The sequence below is a fragment of the Tachysurus vachellii genome, chromosome 8, assembly GCF_030014155.1.
Source record: "Tachysurus vachellii isolate PV-2020 chromosome 8, HZAU_Pvac_v1, whole genome shotgun sequence".
Taxonomy (NCBI): domain Eukaryota; kingdom Metazoa; phylum Chordata; class Actinopteri; order Siluriformes; family Bagridae; genus Tachysurus; species Tachysurus vachellii.
In genome coordinates, this window is record NC_083467.1 from 14,398,314 (window position 1) to 14,412,044 (window position 13,731).

Consider the following 13,731-nt stretch of genomic DNA (forward strand, 5'->3'; position numbering starts at 1 on the left):
CCCAGGAAGCAGAGTGACTCAGTTGTGGTTGTTGTGGAGATTTCTGCATGTTACAGCCCTGCAAAAAGCATGCTTTTCCAGTTCACATTAAGGTCCTTCACCGACCTTAAATATCCTTCCCTTCCAATAAAGAAAGTTATCTACAATTGATCTATGCTTGAGAGATGTAAAATGGTATGACTGTTGTAACAAACCCATATCCTTTAGCCATAACCCAGGCAATCTTTTCAATCTTTGTTTTTACTGTAAAGGGCTAGGCTGTATTTCATTACCCTATTTTTTCCAGTTTAGACAATTTTGGAAAAACTGCAACAAGTGTTACTCATAGTTTAAAACGTGACCTTTCCTTTTCATAAAGTTTGGATAGCAGTCAAAAACAAAATCCAATGAAGTAATTTTTTTCAGTATATTTTGTCTTTGACTCTAAAGGATAATAGCCTCCAGATCTTCAGGGTGTATTCAGTGGTTTAAAACAGTCTATAGTTGTTATTATTTTTCCTCGGAATTCTTTTGTGATATGGGTAATGCTGTGACCTAATTCAGGGGAGGAACCACAGGAAATCCCCCTTACTGTTGCTGAGGTAATCAGGGTCCTGCAGGTTTTTACAGAATAGAGTTGTAAGCTATTGGGAGCAATTGGGCTTGTGTACCCACATGATATTGCTGGTGGTTCTCTCACTATCTCTCACTAAATACAAGTATTTGTGTGGCCTAGAAAAACAATTCTCAAGTCCATTTTTATCTTATGTCAAATGTGCTTGTAGTTTCAGTCCTTGGTGATAACAGATTCATTTCATTTGTGTAGGTTTAGACATTGGAAACCCCCTATTAAACATTCACTCATCTCTACTCTTGGCGTCTCACACACAGACACACACACACACACACTCACACACACACACACTCACACACGGTTCAAAAGGCAAGCTGGCTATAACAGGAAATGGCCTATTTAATAGGGGGATATATTAACATAATAAGTGCAAAATTCTGCCCTTCCTGTACTTGAATATGATTAATCGTGATTCAATGTCAACATGTGGTACCAAAATTATTGGTGATTGCTAAGTGTAGTGTGCGTTCCTTTGAGCCGGGTGAAAAGGCCTCTGCGATCCTATTCCATTAACTTTGATGCTGTTGGAAAGCCTGATCCTGCAGGATGTAATAGTTGGATCAGGATCCAGACCACACACATCGACACACACCTGCACTCTTCCCCTCTTGGTGTGAGATGAAACATCAATTTCCAGTTTTTCATGACTGCATGTGCTGGATTGAGCAATAGCTCAAGCAGTAAGTTCATGCACAGTACAGGATACAACAAAACAATCAGTGGCCAGTGATCTGTGTGCTGCTTTGGTCTTATTCAATTTCTCTCTATAACATTCACTAATGTGAATTATACATCACTGTTTAGACTTGTGAGCACAAACCAGGAAAAGCCCTTAGGAACTGTTTGGATTTTTGAATGAGTTACTCAAACTACTGGCAAACATTAAAAAAAATTCATATGTAAGCTTTCATAACTGGAACGGAGGAATGAAATGGCTGGCATGCTCAGCTAGGTTAAAAGGAAGATTTATTTATTATAGACAGAGAGCAAAGGAAAAACAATCTTAACAGTGAATCTTTCTTGAGTATCTTTCTTAAAAATAATGTGTTTGTCTATAAGATCTGCACTGTTGAAAACACACCTTTAAAATTGTACCTTTTCAGCTACAAACAACTTTATGATTTAAAATAGCAATGCTAAAGCCAAACTACCCATTTGATAAAGAAGCTAGCAACTAAAAATAGCTAATACAAGCTATTATCCATACACTCGTCGCTATTTAAATCATTTATGAACATAATCATTGATGAACATGGCTTTAAATAGTGATCGGGTGTTGTGTGTCAAACCACTCCAGTGCTTCTTGGTGAAAAAGTAGCATGTTACAGGAAAAACAATTTTTATAAATAGTTCAGCTACTATCATACTTAGAATCAAGGTAAAAATAATGTTAAGCTAGTTGTGCCTCCAACCCTAAAAGATTGAGCCAATGGCATTCTCATTTAAGCATTGAGTAGGTCATAAGCTTGTTGGTAATTGCCGTTACACTGAGAGACGATGTCTTCCAGATATTTTCGCTCACAGTAAGAGAACATCGACTGCAGCTTCAACACAACCCATTCTATGTCAGAATCTATAATGAAAAAAACAGAAAATATACAATTTTACATTCAATTCAATCTAACTGAAAAGTTAAAACAAATTAGTTAAATGACTGTTCTCATGTACTGGCAGTGAAAATGAAGCATGGTGAAAAGTACAGCAGCATGGTAGCATGGGAAGACTTTACATCCCAACCCACAACAGCCATCCTATTCCATCCGAATCCATCCCATTCCAGATTGAGCCTGAGGCTCAGCAGTTTGACTGAATCTTCCTGCTGGTTCATCTAGTTCATGCAGCAGGACAGACAGGGTGGGAGTGCTCCACCGCAGTGCTCCTGCCAACCCATTCCACACACAGTGTCATCCCAGTCCTCTAACCACATGCTAATGGGCCAAACAAGCTCTGTTGCACACACGTCCTCTCCATGAGTCCCTGGTCCCAGCGTCACAGACTCTTGCTGCCTCTGCATCCTCTGCTTGTATAGAGCCGCAGACAAAATTGAGTAAGGCAAGTGGTGACATTCTCCGAGCTTAATCATTGTGCTAATTAAGATGGATGGAATTAATGTCAGGCAGTGAAGGATTGCAACAGAAGTTGCCAGGGAACCATAGGCACGCTATGGAGTATGTATGAGCCATACTGTATAAACACCAGATGTCCACAGACCTCAGGAAATGTATTGTGAGTGTAGCATTACACTGAGGACCATAGAAAAGCTGAGGATAACTACAGCTCTAAATGACATTCAATGTCTTTAGCAGTCATAGGCAGAGCCGTGAGGATTTGGATTGGTCCTGGCTCATCCCAGACCTTGGCTAAGGGTCAGGACCCTGCCAGCAATTCAAATTTCAGTGATTCAAATGAGGCGGAATATACATGCGTAATGTATCATTAAGTATCCTAGAATACATGTAGACAGACAGAAGGTGAACAGCGCATTAATCCTGCACTGTCATGCGGCATGTGCTCCATAAACAGTGCTAGCTCACGGAAAAGTCAGCTCCAGCCACCCCTCTTGGCAAAAAAAAGTGAGGAATTTTCAAAGTGGAGATGGTTTAAGGCTGTGGCCAGACAATGAATCAAACTATAAATCATCTAAATCTGAATGTTTTTATGAATCAATGTTGAGGATTTCCCAATGAACTTTCACCTAAATAAACAATATGTGTAAATAAAATTCAATACATGAACTACGCAAGCGTATAGGAAAGGATTTTATATTTCTAGTCTAGGGTGTAGTTTAGGATAATGAAGACAGATTTGTTTGTTTATGTTTGAAATCACGAGTTAATTACGTTGCTTAAACCTGAATGAACCCTGAGTGTAGCTTGTCTAATGACTGAAGCATGTGTACAAGTAAGGACACAGCTGAAAAGCGAGATATAGAGCGCTTAGCCGGTTTTTCTGGTGTTGATTCTCAGACATCATACTAATCAGACTGCTGTCAAACAATCTTTCCAGCATTCATTTTGGATGTGAGTCAAGCCAATGTCAAATATGATTATTTCTGTCAGTGAATTGGCCTCTCTCAGTGGGTGCACCTAATTAGCTGTAGCCTTTACTGCTACCTCATGCATTCTGCTGGGCTAAAATGACATCTCAGCGCCATATTTCTGTCTCACAAGGAGGATTTAGAGGCTTATTTTTTATTTACATAATATGCTACATTGACTAGCGGTGCTTGACAAAAAATAATATTGGGAATGGGAGGCAGAGTTCTGCACAACATCAATCACATGAAACAAATTGCGTTTTGATACAAGGTGACGTTGCAATGGAAAGAATCACAAAAAAAGCTTTGAAACGCCTAAGACTAAACACGCTCAATGTCTGGCACATAAATCTGAGTTACCCTCCACCGCTGCGCTGTCAGTGTGGAGCTGTGATGGGAAGGACACAGGGGATGAGGCAGGGTCCTGCGGTTCCTCCATCTGCCAGACATTACCAAGCTCCGGGGTGCTGGGGAGCGACTCAGACGCTGTACCTGATCCTCTCGCCTCCAGTCTGTCTAGGAAGGTCGAGTTCACCCTGGAGGAAATATATCATCACCCCGTAACAACCTTCCAGACTGACCCATACATCAGAGAGTTATTTTGAAGCCATTCATATTTCCATGGCGAGCTGATTAAGCGTGACATTCATAGGGTTGTAAAGTTCTTTTAGAATTAGATGTCCTTACCGCAACCGTTCATTTTCCATTTGTCTTTTCTTGTCCTCTTCTTCTTGTTTATTTTTTTCTTCCAAAATTTGACTCTGGAAATAATAAATTAATGGAATCGTAATCCATGATATTAATGACTCTTCTAATTTTTCAAGTGAGTTGCATGAGAGAGCAGTTGTTTTTCAGTTACTTTTAGTTGTCACAACAGTGTAATCAATATCAAGCATGTATTACTCATTCAGACCTTTCTGTGCATGATTATTTTCACTGAATAATTTGTATTTTTCAGAATTTGAACAGATAAGAGCAGACAGGGAAGTACTAGAAATCAACCATAATATCCTTCTCATTTCCTTCTTTGTCTTCTTTTGTGTCCTTACTCTGAATAACTGTCGAATTCTATGAGACTGGTCATGATATCAATGTTAGCAAATATGTGCTTCATAATGAAGAGTAAATTTCATCCATACTGACAATCGCCTGCCTTATTATACTTCACTACAAACATCTCAAAAAATCACCAGTGTGGCGGATCCTGAATGTCAGATTAGTAAGATTATCACAAGAGAAAGTTAAGCTAACATTAGTGAAGGTTAGATATTTAGCAGACATGGACATGAGAAATAAGTATAACCATGCATATATATGTAGTTCTGGTTTATATAAAACAGCCTGGTTTGAATATTTTGGAACCTGCTGATCTCCTGGGCCTTTCACACATTCTCTCGGTTTATAGAGAAAAGTTCAGAAGATGGATGTGTATACATGTCACAAAGGTTTCTGCCCAGTTTATCTGTAATCAGCAGTTCAGGGGTAAGAACATTGGGATTATCATCTTTGTCAAAGAACCATTTATCTTTCACCTCTAGTTACGTTTACCTGCAGTGAAGCCAGTACTAAATGTGTGCAAGTATCTTGGTGAAAAATCCTGACTGAAAGGCTAGGACAAGTTAATTAAGGGCATATGCTGGTGCTTTTCTTTTTGGACAAGTTTGTTTTTTACTAAATGACAGTCATTAAACAGTTATGCAAATTATGTTTTAAGTGCTTTGTCTCTGGTACCTTCCTCCTTTGCTCATCTTTTTTCTGCTGCAGGTTATCTTGTTCCTCAGCCTTCCTGGCCTCCCTGTGTTCATGCCCTCGAGCCTGTGAAGAAACTCCTCATTATGAAGCAGGCCACTGAAGGTGATACAATCACACAGATGGGCAGGGCCCTGAACAGGGAGTATTAGATGGGCTTTTGTGATATAATCGTGTGATATAAATCATGGGATTTTTAACACAATGAGTTGCTATAAGGAGGGGTGAGGCAAGAGTGCTTAAAAGATGAAGAGATCCTTTGTGCTTTTGGTCAGATAGCATAGGAACACCAGGGAATGGCTGTTCTGTTTGGAATGGCTTGAGAGCAAGAGGAATAAGGTGGGACGAACTGGGCCTGACACCCTGGGAAGTCAACTCAAATGATCATATGCACAAACAGAGGATATGAAGGAGATTAATCTGTCTTGTCTTCTCAGTGGCCACAAAACCACATCAAGACGTCGTCTTTCCACACACACTTTGATCAGCTGGCTTATGACATTTAGATTGGAGCATTCCAATGCTTTGCTTGGCGGCCTTCCAAAGACTAGAATCAATACCCTGTGAAGTACACTCAAAAACCTCGTCTTTTAGAATACTGATGGGACCAGATATTAGCAGTATGCCTATACAGAACTAACCTCTGATGTTTTAATATGTCCGTTAGCAGGATGTTCCTCCGTAGAGAAAAAAACTGGATGTCCACAGAAGAAAAGCTTGCACAACAATACAGCAAGCCACACAAAAAACTTTTTTCCTCACCACACGACCTGCAAAAGCAATGTCGTCAGATGCCACATTCAAGTGGTTCATACAGTAAAACAAGCCCCACGCTCAGTCTCCTGTCTGCAGAATCATCCTTGGCCTGCTGAGGCACAGACTGAGATAGAATACTATTTTACTATAAAGAATATTATTTTTAGAGCACTTTTAAAAATACACACCATCCCAGAGCAGCTGTGCCTTGTCTGCTTAGCTAAGTGAGTAAACCATGTGTGACAGTGGCTAAGAAAACTCTCTAGGCTGGAGCTAGTAAGAAAGAAGCAAAATTAGTCAGGGGAGATCAATTTACTCTACCAATCAATGGAAATCATGAATTACTTAGAATGTGTTGCATAAATGCCAGTTATATGCTATACAAGTTGTCACTGAGAATGCAATATAATATATCCTAGCTATCATCTTGTTAATCTGAATCCTTTTACAGCAGTTACAGAAGAGCAAAACAAACAACTACAATAAATTCTTGTCTCAAAGATGTTACAGACAATCAGTGTTCATTAGTTCCCTATAAGAGCCCATTGCAATATACGTATTTGGAAATGGACTTGGACATAGACATGTTTCATCAGATTAAATGACACAGAGGCAGTGGCAATGACGCTGTACTGATAGACCTGATTCCATCACCCTAGACTGCTTATGTCATTGGCTGAGACACTGGCTACAGTCCAGGTACTTTCACTAGAACAATGCAGGTTATACCACACCAGTCTACCCTTTTCCTGCACTCTCACACTTCCTTCTGCATTCTGTGAACTCTGGGAAGTCCCTTCAACTCTGTTCATATCATTGTGCAGAAGCAGCACTTGTGTCCTCACATTGGCTGGCCATGAAGAGAAAGTCTGTGTATTTTTATTCAGAGAAAATCAGATGACAGGCTCAGATAGCCCTCTCCAGTGTGTGGGTATAGAGCAGACAATTCAGAGAGGAAGCCAAGCCCATTGGCAGAATGATTCTTGTCTGCAGATGAATCCACCATGTTGATGAAAGCCCTCAAGAGGGGACTGTTTATTCTGAAAATATGCATCAAAGTCAGATCAATTGGTGTGAACTACCCCAGGGCCTTGGGCTGTTAACCTCAGTGCCACAGCTATGCAGCAAAGATTTGAACCCGGGCCTATGGAAAACACAGTGCATTTTTTGGCTGTCATCTTACCCAAGATGATGTGGGTGTGGAGCTGCTCGCTGCCATAGGAACTGAACTGGATCTTTCGAGCTTTTGAAGATGCGCTTCTCTTTTCCTGCAAAGCAGAACGGCCCAAGTTTAAATATTAATAGCTTCACAAGAACAGTTTTTGTTAGTTGATGAACACAGTATTAAATCATATTTGATATTGGTGTGTCCAACTAAACAAAAATGCCATAAAAATCCAAAGAATAATCAAGTCTCACAAACTCTCTCCAGACTTAAGCGAACACATTGTTATTTGATAACTGCAATGGTTTGTTTTGCCAGTTTGGGGCATTCCCATTACCATGAATAATTTATGCTATTGGGCACCACTGAAATTGTGGATGTCTCCTTTTGTTGTTTTAATCGACTCACTGCTCAAACAGACTGGAACTCCTGCTGCTGCTGCTGCTTTAGTGCTACTGTGTCTACTAGACAGTAATAGAAAAAATCTGTAGTTCCTTGAAACTGTGCTCACAGATTTGTTATTTTTGGATTTGAGCCAGCAGAGAAACAGCAACTAGCTTCCTCTTAATGACTGAACACTGCATTCTTAACTCCATGGGGATGTGACAACATGTAATGAAAATATGTGAACATACATTAGAAGATCATGTTGGTACAGATTCTTTCTCTCTTCCTCCTCCTGCTTTTTCTTCCATTCTAATTTGTTGGCCTGGAAAGCAAATTTTTCATGTAATATTGCATAACCTTATTTTCTCTATTATGGTAAGTTCTTTAGATGTGTAATTAAGAATATATATACAACTTTTTCAAGAAAAGAATTCAAGCGGATCAGAAAACAAAAATAGACTTATTATAAAGACACACAAACTATGTGCCCTTAATGGGCCTTAATTGGTGATAATCATTAATTAATAGGTGGCACATTGTAGTTTGTGACAATTAACATGACTCAACACATTAATTAGTAAATCCTAGTTCTTGTATACAAGTTTATAGATTAAATACATTTAATTGCTGTGCATATAGTATGACTATATGACTAGGTCTCAGCTATGACCTCTAGAGTTTTAAAGCAGCACTGCAGCCATGTAATAAAAACTCAGCTCTACGAAAACATATTACATATTTATGATATGAAAAGGTTAATGTATGAATCTCATCCTGTCCCACCTTTTCTCTCTGTTTGGCCTTCTTCTTCTCATTCTCTTCTTCTTCTGCTTGTCTTTTGCGTCGGTCCATGTCCTCTTGCTGGAGCTACAGTATAGAAAGCCACAACATATAACAAAGGAATAAAATGTGCCTAAATATTTCTGATTGTTGAAGAATTCATTTAAAATTTGAAACAGAAATACAGTAACCTTTTTTTGGAGTTTAGAGCGTTGGCTCGCTGCTTGCTGTCTCTGTCGTACCTCTGGCAATGATTCAGCTCCCCCTATGACACAGAAAACATTAGCAGTACTTTATACTTTAATTTTTATGTCTGTAGTAAGTGTCCAGAACTTATTTGTCATGCATATCTCTTTTACCTAGCCTCACTGGGGCCAGCTGAACAGGGCCAGGACGATGTTCCTCCTTCCATCTCTGCCAATCCTCTTGTTCTGTCTGTGACACTGCAGGAGAAAAGATAAAGTACAGACAAATCCTAGTGTGTTCCCCATACATTGTTAAATCTTAACTATATGTTTTACTATAAGAGCAATTAAAATATTTAAATGAACGGAAAATTATTTAACTGCTGCGTAGAAAGATTCTGCGTAGAAAGACTCCAAAGACTTTTTAATTAAGATGTAATTTCAAGATTCTGTTAAATTTCCATTAGAATGTTAACATATACAGTACAATGGTGGTTTCATAGCTATAGTGTTTTAAAGCAAAGGGAATCATTTATTGTTGACATTAAACAGTCCAGAATGTTCCAGCGTAACACTTCCAGACACAGACAAATTCAATTCAAATTCAGTTTTATTTGTATAGTGCTTTTAACAATGGACATTGTCTCAAAGCAGCTTTACAGAACATAAACATAGAACGAAATGTTAATATAAAGATTAATATAATACAAAATTTCAAGATGAATATTAGATATATTTAAATGAGTTTGTATTTATCCCCAATGAGCAAGTCTGAGGTGACTGAGGTGACTGTAACAGAGAAAAACTCCCTTAGATGGTAAAGGAAGACACCTTGAGAGGAACCAGACTCAAAGGGGAACCTCATTTGGGTGACTCCGGAGGGTGTGATTGTAAATATTCAAATTCAATACAAATTCAATATACAGTCCAACAAATGCTGTATTGATGAGGAGATATATATATTCAGAAGACCCAGCTTATATAGAGTCACAAAACAAATCAACAGATTTCTATTTTACTTGTGAATAAATGAGTTCAGTACTCTTCACTCCAAGACAAGAACAAAATGTAATGGAGGGCAATATTACATTTAAGGCAGACTTGTTTTTATATCCAAAACATTATGCATGTTAAAATTGCACCTGTGAGACACAAATAAGGAGAGAAAATTTGCGGATAACAAGGAAATGGAAAAAATCAGTAACCCGTCATCACTTACTCCTCAGCAGTTTGCCTCGTCTTGATTCATTCGGTGGGATCATGGTGTATCCATCTGAGCTGAGTGAGCATAAACATAATTAGTTACAGCAGGTAGCTTTTACTCACCATCTCCATCCATGCCTTGAACTTAACTAACTCCATTGGCTCATTTGCAAAGAATGTCCCAAACAAAGGTGGGGCATGAGTAATTTTATGGTAAACAAAGTCCAAATACATTCCCACAAATTATCATCTGGAACTTCCCTTAAAAACCCACCGTAGGAGCTATGACCCAAATGTGTCTGTCCAGGAAGACACTAAAGGGAAAAGAAAATCACGGTAATAAGCTCCATAAAGAACACATCAACATCAATGCTGGTTTACAGCCATAATCTTACTCATTGATAATGCATGCTTTGCTGTGTACAGTGTTTAATATAGAATTTAGTGTTTAGTTACACAGGCAAATAACATCCTGACAATATTTCAAACACAATCCCCACCAGAGACTAGCTTTAAAATGTATTATATTAATTTGTAGTCAAGCACAATTTTTTTACAGAAGCATACAGGAGAATACACCAAATCTTTCTCCCGCTAAAAATATTTATAAACATGGGGGTTAAATAAGACTAATAAGTGTGAGACTACCCTAAAAAATTGCTTTAAATGTGTGTTTAAAAGTGTTTGCACATCTCAATAGATGTCTTATGTCTCGATTGTTTTCTGATGGGCCATCGTACATCTTTACATGTAATGCTATATATTATCTCCATGTAATACCCCTCCTGATGTTTTCCTTGCACACCCACAGTCCATAATTCTCTCTAGTCTGTGGCTCAACATTCTTTCATTTAACTGATCAGCTGCTGCATGTTATTTCTCAAAGCCATCTTTTTCAATCATGGAATTTTCTAGAAGCATGAGATATGTTTAAACGTGCTAGTGTTTAGCATGTTTATACGGAAGACTTCACATGAACAGCTTGTTCTTACGGTGTTCACCAATTCACAATCAGGAGTGAAAATCTTCTAATGGCTTGATAACTCTGAGTTCATGAGTTGTGGTACAATGGTGACATTTGGGATCCAGTTGAGAAAATAGATGTAAATGTAGATTTTTAATGTGATTTTTAGCAAAACTAAAACTAAAAAATGTGAACTCAAGAATCAGGAAACTAAACAGAAAACACAATTCAAAATATGTTGACTGGGGAGCAAGACAATGATACATACATACATTCATATACATATATATATATATATATATATATATATATATATATATATATATATATATACATATATATATATATATATATGCCAAAGATATACAAAGATGTATATATATGCCTATAGACAAATAGAAAAATAGAGTTTTAACTAAAGAAGTCAACTGAGTATTTTACTTCAAAAAAATCATATATAGCATAGTATATGGCCATATATAGCTTAGTATTAATCTTGTATATGTCTTGTACATATATTCTATAATCTAGAGAGAGAGAGAGAGAGAGAGAGAGAGAGAGAGAGAGAGAGAGAGAGAGAGAGAGAGATCTGTGTCTCTGTAATTATTACGTCCTATTCTGGACTATCTACTGCTCTGCGCATGCGTAGACAGTTTGTTTACAGTGTTCCGATTTCACCGGCTCACCATCGGAAACGAAACGAAAACTTAAGCGGATAATTTTGAGTAAAAGGGTATCTTTCAACAAAGTATTAAATGTACAACCCATAATTCTAGCGTATTTATGAATTCCAATAATATAGCTAACGATTAGGCTATAAACAACAGTTTAATCTGTTATAATAATGTATTATTATTAAAGCTTAATGTAACAAGTCCACTGGACACTTTAATTATGGGGCGCCACAAGTTTGATATTATTAAGGTTTAGTATTAAAAGGTATTTTATTTATCTTGTAAAGACTTACTGTCTAGGATTCCTAGAATCTTGAGGTTGGGTGTTTTGGTCTGTGGAGTAATTCTCATTCCCATCCATTTGCGTTCCGTTCACTCCGCGGTTCGGTCCAGTGTTCTGTGTGTCATCACTCCCATTTGGATTCATAATTTGTTACTGATTCAAGTTTCTGTATAAGGGAATAAAATCGTCCTGACAGACAGTCCTCCGTTAACTGCTAGTAAATCAGCAGAGAGAAGTTATAGACCTATAACTAAGACCTATAACTGATAGGTCCAACTAAGGCGTGTCTAGTCGCAGCGCCGTCTGTGTTGTGACAGGTAATTATCCCAAAGTTGTAGAATCCAAAGCACCTTAGATATTATAGGTTTATAATTCGGAGCAAATATAAAACCTATATAATTAAAGATAATATAAGACAATGTGGCATAGTGAGGGACAACTATATTGTGTTAGATATGGGGGGATGTAGTAGCCTATTGGTTAAAGTGCTGTACTTCTGACCAGAAGGTTATGAGTTTGAATCCCAGGTCCACCAAGCTGCCACTGTTGGGCTTCTGAACAAGGCCGTTAATGCTCAGTTGTAGAAATTGAAATAAATTGTAAGTCACTCTGGATAAGGGTGTCTGCTAAATGCCAGAAATGTAAATGTACATTTAGCACAATAAGTATAATGTTCTAGAACAAAAAAATGAAAACTTTTCACCAAGAACATTCATCTGTTGTCATCTCAGTTACTTACATTAAATTACACTACCAGATATTTGTGAACAGTAGTATGAAGGTTGCAAGGGTAAACTGGAATAAAGTAGAGTGACCAGATTTGGGTGTGTGAAAAAGAGGACACTTCAGCGCGCGTGGGTGGGGCCTAACCCGGAAGTAGGGATTGTTTTGAAATGGGCGGGGCTTTAACCGGTATGTTAAATATAATTTAACCGGTCAGTCCTCCTCACGTGGGGCATATTTTTCAGAGGACTGAATCTTTCCCAACAGTCTACGATTACTCATTAAGTAAGAATTTTTGTTTTAATTCGTCAGTGAACTTACACTTGCGTTTCGGCATGGCTGAAGATGCCGGGTAGCCATGCGCTTTGCCAGTGGTAAACAAGGCGCTTGAGGTGACTGACCAATTAAATGTGTACAGAGAATACTATTGACCAATGACGGTAGCTCTACACCTTACACTTCCACTCAATGCAAAGCGAACTGTAGGGGAAGGGCGTGACTAGTATGTGAATGAAAGAGAGAGTGCAATGCAAATTCGCCGTAAACACGTTTGAGGCTAGAATAACAAAATCCCGGACGATTTAGAAATTCCGCCCGGACACATTTTTAGGTTTCAAAAAGAGGACATGTCCGGGCAAAAGGGGACGTCTGGTCACCCTAAATAAAGTCAAGCACGTACTCATTAAAAATAAATATTTAAAAATCGCCATGTTTTAGGTCAAATGTTTATTAGTTTGCATGCTGTTATATAACGATACTTTGAAAGAGCTTATCGAACAGTGAAGGTAACAAGAGAGCTGTTTTGCTCGATACACGGCCAACATCAAGCATGAATAACTGCATGCCTTCAGTGACGTCCTGGGAAGTTCAGTTACTAACCAATTGTAGTATTAGACCTGACAATAAATAGTCACATGTTTTAGCATTTCTGTAGCAGAAGGGAAGCAGTTAACAAAAGTCAAGCAGCTTCACCACTTTAACAAAAATGCAGATGAGTGGGAAATGGTTTAGGAAGAAAACTGAAAATGGTTCCTTTGAACACATCACAGATACTTTGCCAATTATGCCACACTTACCTTGAACCCCTGTTTGATTAAACTTTACTTTTGGTTTATTGGTTGATCGATTTTTACATTACTCCATTATCTGGTACTTTTAATTATTTTTGGCTTTGGGAAAATTATTTTTGGCTTTGGGAAAAACAAAACAAAG

General features: G+C 38.1%; 1 protein-coding gene across 1 annotated transcript; it reads right to left on the reverse strand.

Moving 5' to 3' along the window:
- Positions 1-1,562: 1,562 nt before the first annotated feature.
- On the reverse strand, positions 1,563-12,125 carry epsti1 (epithelial stromal interaction 1). Its single transcript, XM_060876427.1, has 11 exons — positions 11,807-12,125; positions 9,892-9,950; positions 8,847-8,930; positions 8,679-8,752; positions 8,491-8,574; positions 7,956-8,029; positions 7,339-7,423; positions 5,382-5,465; positions 4,338-4,411; positions 4,011-4,186; positions 1,563-2,186 (listed from the first exon to the last, which is right to left on the reverse strand). The coding sequence occupies exons 1-11, from the start codon at positions 11,938-11,940 to the stop codon at positions 2,056-2,058; spliced, it is 1,059 nt and encodes a 352-aa protein (XP_060732410.1). The 5' UTR covers positions 11,941-12,125; the 3' UTR covers positions 1,563-2,055.
- Between the last annotated feature and the right edge of the window lie 1,606 nt (positions 12,126-13,731).

What these genes read in the sequence shown, in the direction of transcription:
- epsti1 (XM_060876427.1), bottom strand. Translation starts at nt 11,940, where the DNA reads ATGAATCCAAATGGGAGTGATGACACACAGAACACTGGACCGAACCGC. An exon ending in GCTGGCCCCAGTGAGGCTAG is followed by an intron (nt 8,753 to 8,846) that starts GTAAAAGAGATA and finishes TCTGTGTCATAG; the next exon opens with GGGGAGCTGAATCATTGCCA. An exon ending in GCTCTAAACTCCAAAAAAAG is followed by an intron (nt 8,575 to 8,678) that starts GTTACTGTATTT and finishes TCTATACTGTAG; the next exon opens with CTCCAGCAAGAGGACATGGA.